The sequence below is a fragment of the Phocoena sinus genome, chromosome 1, assembly GCF_008692025.1.
Source record: "Phocoena sinus isolate mPhoSin1 chromosome 1, mPhoSin1.pri, whole genome shotgun sequence".
NCBI classification, from domain to species: domain Eukaryota; kingdom Metazoa; phylum Chordata; class Mammalia; order Artiodactyla; family Phocoenidae; genus Phocoena; species Phocoena sinus.
Window position 1 is genome coordinate 162,709,349 of NC_045763.1, and position 21,634 is coordinate 162,730,982.

A 21,634-nucleotide genomic window follows, 5' to 3' on the forward strand; every position below is an offset into this window, starting at 1 on the left:
CGTGTTGTGTGGCTTGTGTTTCACAACGAGCAATGGATTGCCACACTGTTGTGCTTGACGGTTTACCATTGTGTGCCTTGGAATAATTCTCTGATTTGTTTGACTGGGAAGTCGACGAGCATTAGCTGCTTGCCATTTGTACCAATGATGTATTACCAAGGAAGGCCTCATCTTAAGCATCATTTGGTTGCGACTGAAGAATGTATTAGAAGGATTTGGAATTTGCTCCCAGAACCCAGGCACTAGAATAGGAGCTGAGGTTGCTTGCTTGCTCTCTGTCTTTGGGTCCACACAGTCTCTTGTCTTTGCTTCTCTCAGCTATGTCTCTGTTTCATTCTTCCTGTTCTCTGCAAATTGTCACTCTGCTTTGGCATATGCAAGGCTGTCCTAGCCAAGATTTATGTGGTCTTTGTTTTCGTGCATCTGACAGAGACTGGCTGGCATATGAGAGACCCAGTTACAAATTCCCAGGCCAAAGGATCTAGTTGGTTCAGCCTGTGTCGGGTGTCTGTTCCTAGTCTCCTAGTACAGAACTTGGGAGCTGAAGCCATTTCTTATTCAGTAAGGGCTGTGAGAGCAGCTGTCTCAGAAGGGATTGGTTCTTCCAGAGGGAGCTATGGGAATAAGGAGAAAGGGATTAACGCCCATAAAACACTGTGGGAAGAAGGCCTAGGGTTCTAGAGGTGGCATGGAATATAGATTAAACAAGAGGACATGCGGATCCATTGTTTTCTCCCCATTATTTCTGAGTAGTTCCTCAGAAAAGCTTCAAACTGACCCAGGGCCTCAGTCTGCCTTGGAGAGAGACTATGACTGCTACTCTTTTTGAGGGGAGAGGGGTGCCCTAGATGGACCCAGTGTCATGTTCTATTCAGGAGTTTGTGAGATTCTGCTTTGTTATTATCTGTTAAGAGATGGCTTTGAGGTGTTTATGTTTGGTCACATGACTGAGTTAAGCATGTGGTTCCTCTGGAAAAAAAAAAAAAAAGAAGAGTAATAGTTTATAGAAATCAGTATCTCTAAACCAAGTGTGCCCAGTTATTATCTTCAGTATTCCTCTTTAAGGCAAGCTTTACATTAAATGCCAAGGGCACTCAGATTTTCACTGGCTTTCTTTATACTTACCAGAGCCATCTGTAACATCTTTTAGCTGTTCTGCCTTTTCATGTATTTAGGTAGAGAAACCATGGCCAACAGTTAAATATCTCATCGCTGCCATAGATGACAACCCATCCTTTTACAACACCATGTTTAAAGAGTATAGGCTGGAGCCAGACTTCCTAGACTTGAATCCTGGCTCTGGCATCTACTAGCAGTGTAATCTTGGGCAAGTTACTGAACTCCTCCATTTCCTGCTTTGTGAAACCCTACCTCAGAGGGTGGTTGTGAGAACTAAGTGGGTTAGTACATGGAAGTGCTCTGAACACTACATGGCACATAGTAAGAGCACAATAAATGTTAGCAGTTATGATGGTGATGATGATGGTGGTGATGATGATATGCTTATTATTCTCCCTCTTCATCCCAGATTTTCCTTGAAAAACCTATGTGAAAGATTAGGGGCCAAGTTTATTTTCTTATTCTTTGTCTGGACCTAGGACACATGTTGATTGGTATACATTACTACCTTAGTCATTTTTAAGAGTTATGCATTATAAAAATCAATAACAAGGACATTTTATTTTGTCATGAACAATCAGTCTCCTGTAGTCAGACTAGTGTATATTTTTTAATGTTTTTAGGCAGCAGATAATGGCAGCTTTAAACTCGCAGACTGCCGTGCAGTTCCAGCAGTATGCAGCCCAACAGTATCCAGGGAACTACGAACAGCAGCAAATTCTCATCCGCCAGTTGCAGGAGCAACACTATCAGCAGTATATGCAGCAGTTGTATCAAGTCCAGCTTGCACAGCAACAGGTACGCTAGATAACCCCCGAATTCAGCCATAGACAGGGTTTTTAGTTTCGTTGGAACGCACGTTCTTTTTTAACAGTTGCTGATGAATTTTGCATTAGTTAGCCTCTCAGGTATAACGTAACTTTTAGATGACCTTTATTAAGGGAGATTTTAACATTGCACTGGCAATTATGAAAAGAAGCATATGATATTGAAGCAATAAGTGGCCACTATTATATTGTCATAAATGTATTTGGGATTTGTATGGACCTAGTGTTATTCCAGTGAGTTTGACGTAGATTCTAATAGTGGTCCTGGAACCATGAGGACTTGGGTGATTAGTGCCCCCACAGGCTTTGCTTCCACATAGGAATATGTGGTTTAGGGGAAGGACATGCGACTGGAGGTCACACACCACTTGGATTCTGTCCTGGCTTCGCCATTATCTTGTGTGATCTCAGACAAGTTACCTATTGCTCTGATTTTTCCACCTTTTCTCCCCATCAGTAAGAATGGGCTATAAAATCCTGGTACTTGTCTTGTTAACCTCACAGGACTATCAGAGGAATAAAATGAGAAAATAGTTACTCTGTGAAAGTATTTGGTACATAGGGAAGATAACTGATTTTACATTCATTTTTTTACATCTTGCAGAGGCATAAAATGCCTCCTTAAAGTTAACGTAGCTAAGTTTACTTCTTTAATTAATTTTCACTTATAAAGCAGTTACTACCTGTCCAAATACCTGAATGAAGTAAAGTGTTGCAGGGAATTGCCGGGCGGTCCAGTGGTTAGGACTCGGCACTTTCACTGCCAGGGGCCCAGGTTCAATCTCTGTTTGGGGAACAAAGATCCCGCAAGCCACACGGCATGGCCAAAAAAAACCAAAAAACACAAACTATGTTTCTCTGTAAATTTAATAAAATGTTTTATAAAAAAAAAAAAAGAAGAGAAGTGTTGCATTATAGTTGCTCCATATTTCTTGTTAGGTGAAGTAATCTTCGTTGTTTTGCTAAGCTCTTTAAATTCCTTGAAAATTGATATCCTCACCTAAAATACGTTTTCCCCTGAGTCTTTAACATTTAGTGAGCAGCTAAAAGGCACTGCAGGTTTTGTATAATCCGTGAGAAGAGGAAAAGGATGTCAAACTAGAGTTACAAGATAAGTGGTATTTTGGAGGGATTTCTTTTCTGTCCTCTAAAGCCTGTTTCTACTTTAGCATGTCACTCCCCGTTTCCTGCTTCTTTGATGGACATTGAGATAATTTTTTAATAGGCTAGCTCATTACACACTGTCCTGCTTATAGGCTGCTATCACTTAGTCATAACAAAGTCAGTCATATAGGGGAAAACCAAAAATCTTTGAAACAGAATTGGAAAGCCATAGTTTAGATTGCAGTGAACAAACTCAAGTTTATCAAATTGATTGGTTGTCTCTGGAAAGAGAGAAGGAGAGGGACTGGGGAAGGAGCAAGGGAAACTTCAGTCCCATAAAATATTAATTTTTATATAAATACTGAGCAAAATAACAAAATGGGAACACTTGTTAATTTGGGGGTGTGGTTACATGGGTGTTTGTAATTGTTCCTGTGCCTTTCTGTTCTTTTAAAAACTTCCTGGAGTATAGAAGAGAGATTATGTAAATACATGATTACAGTCTATTTTATGTAATAGATGTATATTCATAGGCAGTGGGATCCCGGGGTAGGGAGTTGTTCATTCTGCTAGAGAGTTTCAAGAAAGGCTTGAAATGGAGAGGGACCATTTGAGCTGACCAATTGATCATCAACAGAAATGCTTTTTTTGCTTTCCTGTCATGCAGTGAATGTTCTGAGTGTGCTGACTTGTTTTGGTTATATGCCCTTTTTCTTGAAGCTGGTAGGTACTCTTTTAGAAAACTGATGTGGAAATTACTGAGAATCTAGGCCTTGGAAGAAGGTATTTTAAACTCTTTAAGTGTTTTGCCAACCTGCACTAGCAGCAGAGAGAGGCGTTGCTGTTTGAATAGCTGGTTTGTAAATGATATGTTAAATGAAATGTATATACAGATATGCCAAAATATATCATTATCCCTAAACCATGAAACTATATTATAAAGGCTTTTTTTCCCCTGTGTTTTCTTTTTTTTTTAACTGTTGTAAATGTATGCTTACTTATTATAACTTAGTGTTTTAGTTTAAAAAGTTACTGAAATGCCCCAACACTCAACAGTAGATTGGATAAATAAATTTTGTATTTTCACAGTGGCATATCCTGTCGCAATGCAAACAAACAAAATAGTTATAATTACTTGTGATGAACCTCACAAACAAATGTTGAGTAAAAGAAACCAGACACAAAAAAGAGCATATATTATACAATTTCATGTATGTAAAGTTCAAAAACAGGCAAAGCCAAATCTGTAATATTACAAGTTAGAATAGTTGTTACCCTTGGGGGACTTTCTGGAAAGGGGTACCAGGAAGGGTTCTGACATGCAGATAATATCTTTTTTTAAAATTTTTATTTATTTTTTGGCTGAGTTTGGTCTTTGTTGCTGCGCGCGGGCTTTCTCTAGTTGCGGCGAGCGGGGGCTACTCTTCTTTGTGGTGCGCGGGCTTCTCATTGCAGTGGCTTCTCTTGTTGCAGAGCATGGGCTCTAGGTGCGCAGGCTTCAGTAGTTGCAGCAGGCAGGCTCAGTAGTTGTGGTTCGCGGGCTTAGTTGCTCCGCGGCATGTGGGATCTTCCTGGACCAGGGATCGAACCCATGTTCCCTGCATTGGCAGGAGGATTCTTAACCACTGCGCCACCAGGGAAGACCCACAGGTAATGTCTTGATCTGGGCATTGGTTACATGTGTATGTTTGGCTAATGAAAATTGATCAAGCTGTACATCTATGATTTGTATACTTTTCTATATGTACATTATAATTCACAGTTCCCCCAAAAGTTACTCAAGTAATACTTAGGCATTTCTAGTAGTATTAATATTTATTCATCTTGTTAGGAGAGGAATGTCCTAAAGTAGTTGTCCTTTAGATTTAAGATGTTTTTATTCTCCATTTTGACTCAGAGGACATTTTGACTTCATGTTTATGAATATACATATTTTAATCATAATTATGTAAACAGTGATGAATTTTCATTAAGAAAGTCTTTTGACCTCACACTCCATTTTATAAGCCTATTTAATTTTTAGGTCAATATTTTTTACATGATTAACAGTTTGTAGTTTAATCGTGATAAGAATTTTTCTGTATATAGTTTACAGTGAAGATTTAATTTATTGATTACTTTTGTCCATATTTGATTTGTTGGTTACTTTGGGGGCCCTTATCAGGTTTCACCAGTTACAGCTTCTGCCTTTATGAATTTTCTTCTGTGACCATTTATTTCTACCAAGTTTAATTTTTCTGATTCAAATTTTATGTATCTGAATTTTATCAAGATTTTTTTTTATCAATTTTAAGAACAGATGTTACTGTGTTCAGTTTTTACCTATAATAATTTTATTTTGGGTTGATTATTTCTACCTACTTTAATTTTTCCTGGTTAGTTTTTCTAGTGATCCTCAGGTCACAAAAATGTGATCCTCAGTTACAGTTTTTTTGTCCACGTTAATATTTTGACATTTTTAGCTATCAGTTTGATATTGTGATACTAATATTCATTATAGATAGGATAAAAACTGATAAAGTTTATTAGTAATTTCTTGGAGCTACTTGATGGGGCAAAAACATAGGGTCAGAATGCATTTCAGGGCAAATGTCCGGTTTATTAAGCCTTCCTGGTCAGTGTATCTTCACCTTTTCTTGACTTATAGGCAGCATTACAGAAACAACAGGAAGTACCAGTAGCTGGGGCTTCTTTGCCTACATCATCAAAAGTGAATACAACTACGCCAAGTGATATGATGTCAGTGAATGGACAGGCCAAAACCCACACTGACAGCTCTGAAAAAGAGCTTGAACCAGAAGCCGCAGAAGAAGCCCTGGAGAATGGACCAAAAGGTATGGTTTGGCATATGTGCTCTTCCATCCGCATGCTGTAATTCAGACTTCATGAAAAGCAGAAGTCAGGAAGTCAGGTTAATTAGCTTTTGAGAGCAATTACATATTTGTGAGAATTGAATGCTTTTTCACTCTTTAGTCTGAATCTGGTGCTTCTGGTGACTCTTTGAGTAGTTCAGAAGAGCAAATCAGATGTCCTTTGGACACTTTGGGTTGTCTTGTTGTATATATTGGTTATCTGTCGCTGTGTGACGCACTGTACCTGAATTTAGCAGCTTAAAATAATAAGCATTTATTATCTCTCACAGTTTCTGTGGGTCAGGAATTGAGAGCTGCTTAGCTGAGTGGTGGTGGCTCTGGTCTCTCATGAGGTTGTAGTCAAGATGTCGGCTGGGACTGCAGTCACGTGAAGGCTTGACTGGGACTAGAGGCTCTGCTTCCAAAGTGGTTCCCTCCCATGACTGGCAGGTTCGTGCTGGCCGTTGGCAGGAGGGCCTCAATTCCTTGCCCCATGAAGCCTCTCCAAATGGCTGCTTGAGTGATCTCAACACAGTGGCTGGCTTCCCCCAGAGCACATGATGCAAAGGAAAACAAGGCAAAAGCGTCAGTGTCTTTTATGCCCTAGCTTTGGAAGTAATACATCCGCACTTCTGCCATATTCTGTTGGTCCTCATGCATTTTGGGTGGTAACCTTACAAGTACATGAATACGCACAGCAGAGGATCACTGGGGGCCATCTTGCAGATTGGCTACCATATATTTACAATATATTTTTGAGACAAAAGTACCATGTTACCAATAAGAATTTAGGTTTTCAAAGGTCTGCTTACCTTTTCATGGGCAGCTCATTCATTTATTCAGCAATTGGTTGAAGATTTTTTGAGTGTTGGGCTTACAGTGATGAAGCAAAATTACACACATAAAATGAGCATTGTGGCTATGGTAGGTACTGTGCTGGAGAGAAAGGTCTATTATGATGTGAGAGCACATAATATGGGGAATATGACCTAGTTAGAGAGGTCACCAGAGGTTTTCCTGGGGGAAGGGACACTTGAGCTGAGAGATCTGAAGCAAGAGTAAGAGTTCACTAAGTAAAAAGGAAGAAGAGAACATTTCAGTGACGGTGATCAGAGATGGTAGTGTGGTTCATAAGAAAGTTGACTTCAGAGTTCTTCCTTGTTCTTTTTAGAACAAGTAACAGAAAATAGTTTCAGAAAAGACCTTGAAATACCTTGGTTCACACAGCCCCCCCCTTTTATTTCCTATTAAGAGTTCACCAGTATTTTCAAATGAATCTTTTGTCAAAGGCTCAGTGAATAACTCTGGAAAACCTGTTGAGTACATGTAGATACTGCTCAGTAACAAGACTTCACCCATTTTTACTCAGTCGCTAGCGGTTCCATTCCTATCCAAGTTTTTCTCTTTCTTTGAGTTCTTTTAGAATAGCCCCTCCCCTAGAACTTTGGTTTACTCTGAGGTCAAGACTTTTTTCTGACAGAGAGACTGAAGTCAAAGTCCACCTTTCTTTGTTCACATCCAAAAATGAACTTATTTCAAGTCCAGATCTCTCTTCTTTGTCAGAATGTTTCCCTATCTCCAGCTAGGAAGTTTCCAAGGTCATTCTTCAATGCCCATATGCAATTAGAGTGTTGGAAAAAATCCTCCTTAAGACTATGGATTGCATTTATTACTTAAAGTGGTATGATGACCTCTAAATACCTGTGGCATTGTTAAATTTAGTAATTTGCGGGGAGACTTCCATGGGGAGGCTTTTAAAGTCCTCAATCTAAGGTAGACCAGATTGCACTTGGTGCCTTCATGTGTCTGAGCAGGTCATCCTACGCAAATGTTGCTGCCTACTGGTGAAGGCTCATCCTCTTTAGCCTTTGTAATTCCTGTTGCCTTTAGAATCTCTTCCAGTAATAGCAGCTCCATCCATGTGGACACGACCCCAGATCAAAGACTTTAAAGAGAAGATTCGACAGGATGCGGATTCTGTGATTACAGTGGGCCGAGGAGAAGTAGTCACTGTTCGAGTACCCACCCATGAAGAAGGATCATATCTCTTTTGGGAATTTGCTACAGACAATTATGACATTGGGTTTGGGGTGTATTTTGAATGGACAGACTCTCCAAACACTGCTGTCAGCGTGCATGTCAGTGAGTCCAGCGATGACGACGAGGAAGAAGAAGGTAGAGCTATTGGTCCATATTTAGTAGCCGGGTTGTGTGTTGGCAAAAATGCTAGCAGTTCAGATGTCAGCCAGCCATAGGCTTCCTAACTAACACTTCCTGGACGGGAATCAGTCGCTTCGTTAGTGGGACCTTGGGCTGAAAAGATTGTGAGAGAAGCTAGCCTCTTAAGGGACTGGGGCCTGAACATGAATTTTTTTTTAACACCGGGAAGGTCTGTTTGACAGTTTATTTTACCGCTTTCTGAATGCTGTTTTACTTCCAGCCTTGTGTGTTGAAAAGCCAAATGTGCAAGGCCATTTTGAAAATTTTTAGAAGAGCAAGCAAGAAACTCTGCCAACTCTGGAATTTATTTAAATTTATATTTCTGATATCAGCTTTTTAGGTTGTTTTTCTAAGATTTATTTTCTCTAACTAGACAAAATAGAGTGTTTCCAATGACCGTCTAAACTATCTTGGTCTAAGAAGTAGGTTGTGAAATGTATCGCTTACTAATTGAGAAGATGGTCTCTTCAGTTTTGTTATCGAGAAAAGTTAGAACGCAGGGCTTTTGTACACACCTAGTAAGCACTTAAGTATTTGTTGACTTGAGTGAGAGTAATATGGAAAGAGTGCCCTGACTGGGAGAATGGAAAAGCACCTTCAATTCTGGCCCTAACTAACCTTTCAGGTGACTTGTAAACAAACTGCTTATTCTTGAAGAGTGTTGGTAATCACAGAGACTCCATTGGGATACGTTTAAAGAGGTAGTTGTTGGAAGGTGCATGGAGTGGGGCTAAAAGTTCAATCAGCTTTTGATATACAAGTTCAGTTACATCACCAAGACAGTCTAGGCCCTTTAGGGTCGTGTATGGCAACACACACACATGGGCCAGTGTCATTTAGGAGCTACTTTGTCTTACATGGCATTTTGTTTTCAGAAAATCTTTATTTCTAAGTACCACCAGCAAGGTAAAGCGTTGCCCATAAATACTACTAATGGAACCAGAAAGAAAAAAAATGTAAGAATGAGAAAAAAAAAAAGAAAAGGTGAGAGAGAGACCTGAGATTGCAGGGCAGGTGCCACTACCGTTGTCTTAAGTGCCCCTCAGCAACATCAGGACCAGTAACTAAGCCATTTACTAGCCCTTCTGATGCACATGGGGACTCATTAAAATCAGATAGTTTGCAAATGTTTGAGAAGAGGAGTTTGGTTTTTTTTTCTTTTTAAATTTAATTTTATTTATTTTTTATACAACAGGCTCTTATTATCTATTTTATACATATTAGTGTATACCTGTCAAGGGAAGGGAAGTGTTTGTTGCATGTGCAAATTACTGTACTTTGTGAATAGTAAGAAGAATTCTCTGTTAAGAAATGGGTTGAGGTAATATATTTCTCTTGGCTTGTAAGCCAGGTAGCTTTTAAAGGAGATTACTTCCTAGTCTGAGCCCTCAGCTGATTATCATTTTGGGGTTATTGCTATTGGGAAGAGCACTGGTAAAAATGGCTGGGGTCCAGTGCCTGACTAGTGGTAAGACATCCTTGACCTTTGCTCTAATGTATGATAGCCCTCAAATGGAAAATGGCATTACCTATCCTTGTGCTGTTCCTAATCGTAAAATGATTTGCAACTAAAAGTAACCCATTAAAACCTCTACATTAACAGTAACGACAGTGAGAGGAGTTCCCTGGTGGCCTAGTGGTTAGGATTCCGGGCTTTTACTACCATGGCCTGGGTTTTCAGTTCCTGGTCAGAGAACTGAGATCCTGCAAGCTGTGTAGTGTGGCCAAAAAAAACAAAAAAAAAGCACAACACTGAGGATTTATTGCTCCCCAGAATTGTTTCCTAAGAGTGAGCCTGTCTCCTTTTTGAAGATTTATCTCACAAATGGCTTTTAGCCATATGCCTCCTTATGGAGGCTACTGTGTCACCATGTCTTATCCACATTGTGTACTTTATTTTATGGGGGGTCCTTTTAGCTTGGTTTAAGATGGAAGAGGAGTCCAGTTTTTTTGTTTGTTGCTTTAGTTTTTCTCCATTAGGTCTTGAAAGATAGAAAGATGGAGGAGTTTGTTTTCTCTGAAGAAAACATAATGGTAATCCATCATCCTGCTGTAGTTCTCCACTTGATTGTTTCCAGGTCTCAAGTCTTTGCTTAGATTGATGAAAGACGCATTGTTCGTCTATCCCAGTAACTTTCAGTTTTATAGATTTTGAACAAAATTTGGATCTTGAATTAATGGGGCCTGATAATCTGTTTCATGGATATTCTTATGGGCAATAGTGTATAATTTGAATGGCTTGTATTTCGCATTTGCAAATGGAGGACATTTAATTTTCATGTAGTATTGCTGTGATAAGGCAAATCTGACTTGGGCCCGTTTATAAGGGTCATCTACTGTTTTTTTTTTTTGCGGTACACGGGCCTCTCACTGTTGTGGCCTCTCCCGTTGCGGAGCTCTGGATGCGCAGGCTCAGCGGCCATGGCTCACAGGCCCAGCCGCTCCACGGCATGTGGGATCTTCCCGGACCAGGGCACGAACCCGTGTCCCCTGCATCGGCAGGCAGACTCTCAACCACTGCACCACCAGGGAAGCCCTCATCTACATTTTTAAAATAAACTTTTCATTTTAGAATAGATTCAGATTTACAGAAGTATTGGAAAGATAATACAAAGAGTTCCTATATACCCGACAACCCGGTTTCCCCTATTATTAACACCTTGCATTGTACTGTGGTATGTTCATCATAGCTCATGGACCAATATTGATACATTATTAACTAAAGTCCATATTTATTCACATTTCCTTAATTTTTCCTAATGTTCCAGGATCCCATCCAGGATGCCACATTACAGTCACCACGTCTCCTTAAGCTTTTCTAGGCTGTGAGAGTTTCTTAGACCTTCCTGGTTTAAATTCCTAATAGTGGCCCACTGACAGGCGTCACATAATTGACTCATGTCTCTGTAATTCATTCTGTCATGTTGTAAACCTGAAAGTCTTTTAAAATCTATGCTGAGTATTCCCTTGATCTATTTTCCTTGAGGCTGTTTATATTTAATATGTTAAACTGAGACTTTTAAACTGGTTCATAGTTCTCATTCCTATAGCTTTCTACAGGTATTTTTTTTTCCCTAACCTCATATCATTACAGTTCAGAAAACTATTAACTGGGGCAAACCTAGAATCAGAGTTTATTTTTTGCCACTGAGATCATCCCTGGGTTTCACAGGCCTAGTAAAAATAATTGAATTTTCAGAGTGTCTGTGAATGTCTACCTCTCTAGTGTGGCTTTCTCATTTTACTCTTTATATTTCAGATAAATAGAAAATAATAGTCCTCATAAGCTCCCTTCCCACCTTCCTAAAACGAGAGGACTTTCATATTGTTGAGAAGAGGAGGATCGGAGTAACATTTTCCCTGGTCTCACTCAGATCAGTGAGATTCCACCTGTTGGGAGGAATTAGGAATTGAGTGGATGTGGAAGGGAAAAAGTGGGGCTCAGAAATAGGAGCAATGGTCTGAGTACAGAGAGGGAGAGAGGATGCTGACTGCTGCCACCACCAGATGTTTGCCACTGGGCTTCCAGGGCCCAGACAGTGCTTGGTACACATAGCAGCTGCTCAGGTATAGAAGGAATCAACACATGTTTGCTTGCAGAAAGTTGTAGAATGGATTGAGAGAATTCCTAATGAGCAATTTCTCAAAGAAAGGATGGAGTTTAAGATGCTTGAGGCAAATGTGGTTTTCCTGGATCTGTTCACAGTGACATGTCTCCATTCTTTCTCACAGAAAACATCAGTTCTGAAGAGAAAGCCAAAAAGAATGCCAACAAGCCTCTACTGGACGAGATTGTGCCTGTGTACCGACGGGACTGTCATGAAGAGGTGTATGCTGGCAGCCACCAATATCCAGGGAGAGGAGTCTACCTCCTCAAGTTTGACAACTCCTACTCTTTGTGGAGGTCAAAATCGGTCTACTACAGAGTCTATTATACTAGATAAAGATGTTACAGAGTCTGGAGTCTAGGGTTGGGCAGAAGATGGCATTTAATTTGGAAATATCTTTTGACTTGTGGAGCATTGCAGTCTGTGTTTACCCTATTGATTTTGGTCTGATGGTTTGTGACTCTTCTTGGGAATCAGGATTTCCTTGAAACTCTTGAGCATTAGTACTTTGGGGTTAAAGGGACTCCTCAGACTCATCCAGCCCTTTGGTGCTGACCAGCAGAGTCACAAGTGGATGCTGACGTTACATGAGCTACATGTTAAATTTTTAAAGTCTCCGAAATAAAATAGCTCAACATTGACCCCACCTGGCTGATGGTTAGTGCATTGCTGCCTGCTCTGTGTTTTATGAGAGCACTTAGTTCCTTTACAGTGCCCTCTGAGTTGAAATCCTTTGTTAATAGTCTACATGAGGTACATCTGACTTTGATCGAAGGTCACCATTTTTAAAACTTAAAAACTTAAGACCTCACGGATTATAATAGAAAAAGAAATTGCCTCAACTTGATCTTGTTCTGAATGACCCAGATTGTTTTTGCGTTGGGTGCAGCTATTTAGTTTGGAGTTATGTTACAGATAATTATTTTCTGAATAATCTTAATATAGATTGTTCAAACCTGATTGATAATTGAAGTATCAAGATACATAGAACACTTCAAACATCCATCTTAGCAAGCCTCCACAAACTCTTGGCCCTTTTCTCTTCATCTGGTATTCATAACTATCAGGAGCAATGCGAAATCAATTCATTTTTGCCTTGATTTGGCTTTATAGAGCACCTCAAATTGAAACTGTTTTCTACACAAGCATCTAGTTAGGGATTTTGTAAACTTAAAATGACACCTACTGAATTGAAATATATAAAATCATTTAAATATAACTCAGTGTATGGGGAATAACATTGCACTAATATGGAAATCACTGCCAGAGACAGTCCGTTTTCTTTTGATTTGATACTACTTAGGCATACACGCTACATGATTCCAGTTGGGAATTACGAGAAAGAGTTGGAAATGCGTATGCCTGTACTTAAATTTTTTTATAGCTTTAATCTGTATTATGTCTTCATTGATGGAAAGAGGTACCTCTTTGTTTTCCTTACTGAAAACAAATATGGATTAATTGCCTCAAATTTGTATAAGTGATTGACTCGTCTGGAGATTCTTGTTTTCAGAAGGGAGGGTGGTATAGATAGAAAAATCACAAAGATGGCAATATACACATGATGCTGTTATTATATGTTATTACTGAAATACTTAGATTTTTAAAATTTCAAATCACAAATCACTTCTTGTAGGAGGGTTTCCATTGATTAGCTGCAGTGTATACAATTCACTACATGTGGGGCTGTTTGTTTCTTGTGTGCTGCATTTCTTTCTGTTTTTCAGTACCTGGTTTTGTACATATCTAACTGTTCTCTTTTGGTTGTTCAGAAACTGGATTATTTTCTCCTAAGCGATGCTTAATGTGTGTTTTTTAATTTTGATTTCAGTAGTCCCAACTTATGGATGTCCGTACTGTTACACCAGAAGGTTTGTCAAGCTGTCCATCAGCTCTCATGTGTACATGGTATAGAAACCTTGGGGTTAGGCACTTCCTGGCTTTTTTTTTTTAATGAGAAAACACTGTATTTAAAATGTAAAATAAACTTTTAAAAAGCAGGCACTAATATATATTTCTTCCAGCCTTTGATTACAGATTTTTCCTTGCACATGTTAAGATCAATTATCCTCCAAAAATATTGTTCTTGGGAGCAGTGTATGTTACTTGACATAGCGGCAATTCCTGTCACATGTTCATGTCAGAACATTTTTGGTTTTAAACTTTTTTATTGCCTTTGGCTGTTGATTAGTATATTACAAGTGCGATTTCAAAAAGATCTTGAAAATAATATATTTAATCAATTAAAATGTTTATCTGTATCTTGTTGATGTTTCATTAATATAGTTACTCTTGGAAGCATTAGTTCTGTATTTCATCATTTGGGTAGGACAAGAAATGTTTTAAATGATCTTTTCTGTTTTAGAAAGTTAAACAACAACCAACTTTCTGGCTAATGATTTCGTTTCTGCTGTGAATTACCCTCGTTTGTTAAAATAGGTTAACAGTTTTTCAGACTTCTTGATGGAAGGGAAAGCGCTGACTTTTCTTATTGACAGTGACATTATAAAAGTATTTCCCCTTCCAAACCACTTGTGTACCGTGTTCCTTGAAGACGGAATATGCTCCTTTAAAATATCTCCTGAGGTGTGGCGCCTGGGAAGCAGCAATGAGAGGCATGCCCCAGTCAGTGTGATGTGGAGTGCCACAAACTATTCTAAAAATGACCCCGCTGAAATGCATGGTCACTTGGACATCAATTTTTTTTTTTTTCCTTTCTGTGTAGTTTGTTGCTACCATGAAGGCAGATCATAGAACAGTTAAGGAGAGTTGTTGATGTGTGAGCACATCTTAGAAACCATGCTACCGAGTCTTGACCATCTGCTTTATGGAAGAGAAGAAACAATTAGTTCAAAATAGCAAATGATTGCTAATAATTCCTTGGGACTTAGAGTGCAGTAGTCTATAGCCAAAGCCATCTTTGTTTGTGTCCCCAGCTGCTTCTCAGTTCAGCACTTCTGTCAGCAACCTAAAAATGTATGCATGTATTATTGGGGTAGCACAAGTCCTAATTTCATTTCCATTCACTAACTTTTCAAAATGTGTGTGAATAAATATTGGACTTTAATCTCCATACATTTGCCTAGGGTTCCTCAACTTTCTTATTGAAAGTTTTTTAAGGCCAAGTTGATTATTGTCCTTTCAACACCCTTATTTTGAGCTTATTGCATGTTTTCAGTTGCTTATTATATTGCTTGATTTGTTTTGTAATTAGAGATGTAAGCACTAGCTCTATTTTTATTAGTTGACAGGTCACTTGTAAGTTGCAAATTGATTAGGGTACTTAATTTAGTACAGAAAACTAAGTGGCTGACTTTTTCAGAACTGACATTGGCATTTGGACTCAGGCAGTCCAGACATGGGGTAAACGTGTAAACTGAGCAGTTAACTCATCTGTGTTGAAAGCTTGTGTGTGGTTGCTTAGTTCAACCCTATGGTGAACTGGTGATTTGCAAGTCTGTTTCTGAAAAGAGCAAGTACAAATTGGATTACAAATGCTGATTTTTTTTAACCTTTCTTTATGGCATATCTGTACAATTATAACAATTTTTACCCTTTTCTAAGATCATTATTTTAAATATATCCATTATGAAGATAACATAACCTTGGGGGGGGCATGGCAAAATGCAGAAATATAAACATGTTTTTCAAAAGGTCTGCATTTTGCACTTAAAATTTCAGGTTGCGTTTTGGAGAACATTTCCTGTTAGTAGGTTTGGGTCTACTGTGTTCTTTCAATCTGCTCTATGTTCTTCTGTGGAGTGGCTCTTTGGCCGTTTTTTGTTAGTGAACATTTTTGGTTACTCCTGGTTTTTTTCTTATAAATGGTGTTCCAGTGAATACTCTTTTATATGTCTCTGCATATGTGCATGACTTTTTCAAGAGTGATACCAAGTAGTGGAATAGTGGAATTGCTGGATAAGTTCTGTGCTTTTTTTTTTTTGGCCACATCACATGGCATGTGGGATCTCAGTTCCCCGATTGAACCTGCACCCCCTGTATTGGAAGCACGGAGTCTTAACCACTGGACTGCCAGGGGAGTCCAGTTCTGTGCATTTTTAATTTTAATTGTCCTCCAAAGTGGCTGAGCTAATTTTCCCCCTAATACACTATGGTGGGTAGCATCTGAGAATACTGTTTTTTTCTCTTTTAACACTTGATACTATCAGACTTAAGTTTTGGTTAATCTGATGGGTGAAAAATGGAATTTCATTTTGTGTGTTTCCCCGATAACCAGTAAGATTAAGCATCCATTTTTATTGTTAATATGTATTTCTTCTCCTGTAAATTGCCTGTTTATGTCCTTTACCTATTTTCAGTTGGGTAATTTTATATTGATTTATTAGCATTTTAAAAAATAGTTCGTATACTCATCATACATTATATGTAAGTATTTTCTCCCAGTTTATTGCTAGTCTGTTAATTTTGTTTATGGTGTTTTTGGTGTGTGTATATGTCTGTTTGGTCATAGAAGTTATAAAGTGTGTTGTCAATTTTATTCAGTTTTTTCCTTTATGGCTTTTGCTTATTTCCATATATATATGAGTTTGTCTGTGAACTTTGTTCTGTTCATCTGTTTGACCATGTATGTGCTAATACTACACTTTGAATACCTGTAGGTTTGAAATATATTTTGATACAAGGTGAATCTCCTCTGTTCTTTTGATACTTTTTCTTGGCTATTTTTGTACCTTTCTTCCATATGAATTTAGTCATTAGGGTGTCACATTGATATTTCATGAAAAATCTTGTTGGGATTTACATTACAGTACTGTGTTGAATTTCTAGATTAATTGGTAGAGCTTCAGCCACTGATTTTTAGTGTAGTTTAGATTGCCTTTCTAAAGAAAGGTGGATAGTTCTTTGTTCTTAAATGGTAATTTCAGTAGAAGAAATGGAAAATACAACCCTTAAGTGGTCTTTCCTGCCATAATTAATTAGAATACTGGCTAATCTGGGACAACAGAGACTCAAAAATAAAGTAGTTCAGATAAGATAGTTGCTGCCTCATACAGGCCAAAGGAGGCAAGTGTTGCAGGGCAGGTGGGCTGCAGTATTTGATGAAGTGATTGTGAGCCCCAGATTCCTAAAATGTTAACTGCTCCACCATCCTGGGGGACATTGTTTCTGTGTGCATGGTTAGACTCAGGCTTGCTGGGATTACATTCCCGATTCAGCTATGGTGGGGGGAGGGGTTCATGACTAGTTTTAAAGAGAAAACCCCTATTTCTTTTCATTTTCCATTAGCAAGTACTTAAGTTACACGGCCATCTCTAGCTGGGCGGTCTTGTGCACAGCCAAAACTTGGAACTTGGAGAGGGGTGAGTGTGTTTATTATGAAAAGGAATGGATTCTAGTGGACAGTGAGCAGACTTGGATTTATCAAGTGAGTTTTTTTTAACAGTATTTTATTTTATTTTTTTTAATTAATTAATTTTATTTTTGGCTACATTGGGTCTTTGTTGCTGCATGCGGGCTTTCTCTAGTTGCGCGAGCAGGGGCTACTCTTTATTGCAGTGCGCGGGCTTCTCACTGCAGTGGCTTCTCTCGTTGCGGAGCACGGGCTCTAGGTGCAAGGGCTTCAGTAGTTGTGTTGTGCGGGCTCAGTAGTTGTGGCGCACGGGCTTAGTTGCTCTGCATCATGTGGGATCTTCCTGGAGCAGGGATTGAACCCGTGTCCCCTGCGTTGGCAGGTGGATTCTTAACCAGTGTGCCACCAGGGGGGTCCCCAAGTGAGTTTTAAAATATTGATTTAAAAACAAATCATTGACTTTTTTTTCCATTATAAAAGCCATACCCATTTACTATAGAAGATTTAGGCAGCATACATAGGTGAAAAGAATAAAATTATAAACCTACCACTAGGAGATAATAGTTATCATTTGGAAATTTTCCTTCTGATCTTTTTTTCTAATTTTCAATTATGATATAATTCTAGTGTACATTAAAGTATAGAGCATAACATGACTACTCATGTACCCAGCACCCGCTTTGGTCATATTTGCCATTTTGCCTTATTTGCTTCAGATCTTGTCTAATTAAATAAAACATTAATTAAAGAGTTTGAGCCTTGTGTACCTTTCCTTGATTACCAATCCTCTCTCTTCCTCCCAAAGATAATCATTATTCTGATTTTTATGTTTGTCATTCCATATGCCTTTCTTTTTTTTAATAAATAAATTTATTTATTTATTTTTGGCTGCATTGGGTCTTCGTTGCTGCGCGTGGGCTTTCTCTAGTTGGCGAGCAGGGGCTGCTCTTCATCGTGGTGCACAGGCTTCTCATTGTGGTGGCTTCTCTTGTTGTGGAGCAGGGTCTCTAGGCATGCGGGTTTCAGTAGTTGTGGCACGCGAGCTCAGTAGTTGTGGCTTGCAGGCTGTAGAGCGCAGGCTCAGTAGTTGTGGCACACGGGCTTAGTTGCTCTGTGGCATGTGAGATCTTCCCAGACCAGGGCTTGAACCTGTGTCCCCTGCATTGGCAGGCCACTGTACCATGAGGGAAATCCCCTGTATGCCTTTTATAATAATGTATGTTGCCAGAAAAGTTTGATTGCCAGAATAGTACGGTTTTACAGAATGCTTTTGAATTTTATATAAATTTTGATATCATTTGATAGTTTGTTTTTTCTAATCTGCATTGTTTTTAGTGATTACCTTCATATAGCTCTACGCTTAGAGTAATCCATCATGTGGATACTATATAACGACATGTAGTCATTCTCCTGCTGTCGGATGTTTAGGGTTTTTTCAGGTTTCCACTATTATAAATATTCTTGTACATGTCTACTTATGCTCACGTGCAAGAGTTTCTCTAGTGTATATATCAGGAAATAGAACTAAGTCATAAGCTACGTGGATCTTCAACTATTCTAGATAACACAGAATTACTCTTCAAATGATTGTGCCAATTTAAACTCCCAAAAGCAATATGCAGGGGTGCCTGTGTTCCACATCTTTACTGACAGTTGTCAGATTTTGTACTTACCAATTGGATGGATATGAAACAAATCTCGTGTGGTTTAATTGCACGTCCTTAATAACCAGTGAGGATAAGCATTTCTTCCTGTTACTGGCCTTTTGTGAAGTCCATATTTATATCCTTCATCCATTCTCTCGTGTTTTTTCTTGATTTGTGAGAGCACTTTAAATATTCTGGATCCTACAATTTATTTTTGGTCATGTGCATCACAAGTAACTGGTGTCACACTTCAGGTTTTCTTTTTACTTTATTTATAATGTCTTTTACTATTTAGAAGTTTTTACTTTAAATTTATTAAACTTTCATGGTTTGTGTTTTCCGTATCTACTTTAAGAAGTTTTCCTCAGCCCTGAGGATATAAAGATTCTCCTCTGTACTTTAAAATGTGTTTTGCGTTTAGGTCTCAAGTACACGTTAAATTTATTTTTGATGTGAAGTAGGAGTTATTAATTGATTTTTCTATAGGGATAACTAAAATTATTCCACTATCATTCATAAACTAGTTATCCTGTGTGTATTTTTATATTTATTATTTATATGAGTCTGATATATACAGAAAATATATATATATTCATACTATATATGTACAAGAGATTATATAAAAAATAGCTTCTCACCCTGTCCGCAGCCACCCAAGGATTCAAACTTTGCTCCCTGAAGGCAACCAGTATTACCAGTTTCATGTGTATTATGCATATCCAAGTAAATAAGTACATATTTATAAATTCTCCCCTACTGTATATACTCTACAACTTTTTCCAACTTAAAGACTTACTTTTGTAATCTTATATCAATACATAATAGCTTCATTTTTTTTAAAGACTCAGAATATTTATCTTTTGTCTATTATCTTTTTAAATTTTATTTATTTATTTTTGGCTGCGTTGGGTCTTCGTTGCTGTGCACGGACTTTCTCTAGTTGCAGCAGGCAGGGACTACTCTTCGTTGCGGTGTGCGGGCTTCTCATTGCAGTGGCTTCTCTTGTTGCAGAGCACGGGCTGTAGGTGCGTGGGCTTCAGTAGTTGTGGCACATGTGCTCAGCAGTTGTGGCTTGCGGGCTCTAGAGCGCAGGCTCAGCAGTTGTGGTGCACGGGCTTAGTTGCTCTGCGGTATGTGGGATCTTCCCGGACCAGGGATCGAACCTGTGTCCCCTGCATTGGCAGATGGATTCTTAACCACTGCGCCACCAGGGAAGCCCCCATTCTTTTTTATAAATATATATGTCATTGGATAGACCAGTACATCTTTTTCTCTTTTTTATTAGATGAAAATCACATAACATACAATTAATCATTATAAAGTGTACAATTCAGTGACATTTAATGCATTCACAGTGTGCAACCACTGCCTCTAAAATTTTTTCATCTGCCCAGCAGAACACCCATACCCATTAAAAATCACACCATTTCCTGCTCCTCCCATCCCTTGGTAACCGCTAATCTGTCTTCTGTCTCTGTGGATTTGCTTATTCTGGATATTTCATATATAAGGAATCATATAATACATGATGGTTTGTGTTTTTCTTCTTTCGCTTAGCATAATGTTTTCAAGGTTCATCCAAGTTGTCGCATGTATCAGTACTTCATTGCTTTTTATGGCTGAATGATAATCCATTCTTTGGCTAGACGCACAGTTTGTTTATATGTTCATTTGCTGTTGATGGACATTTGGGTTTCTACATTTTGGCTGTCGTGAATAGTGTTGTTATGAACATTTGTGAACAAGTATTTGTTTGCATACTAGTTTTTGGTTCTTTTGGGTGTATATCTAGGAGTAGAATGGCTGTGTCCTATGATAATTCTATGTTTAACTTCTCGAGGAACTGCCAAATTGTTCTCTGCAGCGGCTGCACCATTTTACATTCCCATTGACCACAAATGAGAGTTCCTATTTCTCCACACCCTCTCCAACACTTGTTTTCTGTTTGGGGATTTTTCTTTATGGCCTCATAGTGGATGTGAAGTGGTATCTCATTGTGGTTTAGATTTGCATTCCCTTAACAACCAATGATGTTGGTTATCTCTTCATGTGCTTGTTGGCCATTTCTGTATCTTCTTTGGAGAGATGTCTATTCAAGTCCATCGCCCATTTTTAAATTGGGTCATTTGTCTTTTTGTTGTTGAGTTGTAAGAGTTTGTTATGTATTCTGAATATTAAACTCTTATTAGATTTGTAAATATTTTTTCCCATTCTCTAAGTTGTCTTTTCACATTGTTGATAATGTCCCTTGGATACACAAAAGTCTTTCATTTTTATGAAGTCCAGTTTATCTTATGTTTTCTTGTGTTGCTTGTGCTTTTGGTGTCAAATCTAAGAATCTACTACCAAATCTGAGGTCATGAAGATTTACCTCTATGTTTGCTTCTGATAGTTTGATAGTTTTAGGTCTTACATTTGGGTTATTGATCCATTTTGAGTTAATTTTTGTATATGAAGTGAGGTGGGGTTCCAGCTTCATCCTTTGGCACGTGGTTATCCAGTTGTCCCAGCACCATTTGTTGAAGAGACTGTTCTTCATTGAATGGTCTTGGAATCCTCCTTGAAACTCATTTGGAATCCTTGTTGAAACCATAGATGTTTCAGTTTGTTTTTGGCTTCTCAATAAATGGATTGTACAACTTCAGTAATAAAGGAGATTTAGGTTTCCAATCTTTGCCATTAGAATTTTGCAGTAAATGATCATGTACCTGTATCATTTTGCATATGTATCTCAGGGTAATTTAATTTGTTTCTTAAGTAAGTCTTTAAATCTCTGATACTTTTTTGGTGCTATTGTAGATTATCTTTTTTTATCTTTGTCATTTTTTAAATATCAAGTTTATATTGAGGCTTATTGAGGTATAAATTAAAGGCAGTAAAATGCACCCTTTTGAGTTGCACTGTTAGGTGTCATGATGCCAAATTTTTTTTACCTTGTCCCATTGGA

The 21,634-nt window shown here is 38.4% G+C and overlaps 1 protein-coding gene and 1 pseudogene across 1 annotated transcript in view; both read left to right on the forward strand.

The window, feature by feature from the left end:
* The window catches only part of ACBD3 (acyl-CoA binding domain containing 3), a 36,636-nt gene extending 20,258 nt beyond the window's left edge, over nucleotides 1-16,378 (forward strand). The window contains exons 5-8 of the mRNA XM_032633786.1: nucleotides 1,743-1,917; nucleotides 5,698-5,884; nucleotides 7,793-8,077; nucleotides 11,855-16,378. Coding sequence (XP_032489677.1) covers nucleotides 1,743-1,917; nucleotides 5,698-5,884; nucleotides 7,793-8,077; nucleotides 11,855-12,066 — 859 coding nt within the window. The 3' untranslated portion in view covers nucleotides 12,067-16,378. The remainder of the gene's footprint in view (nucleotides 1-1,742; nucleotides 1,918-5,697; nucleotides 5,885-7,792; nucleotides 8,078-11,854) is intronic.
* LOC116741859 lies at nucleotides 12,105-16,378 on the forward strand (annotated as a pseudogene).
* Nucleotides 16,379-21,634: the final 5,256 nt, after the last annotated feature.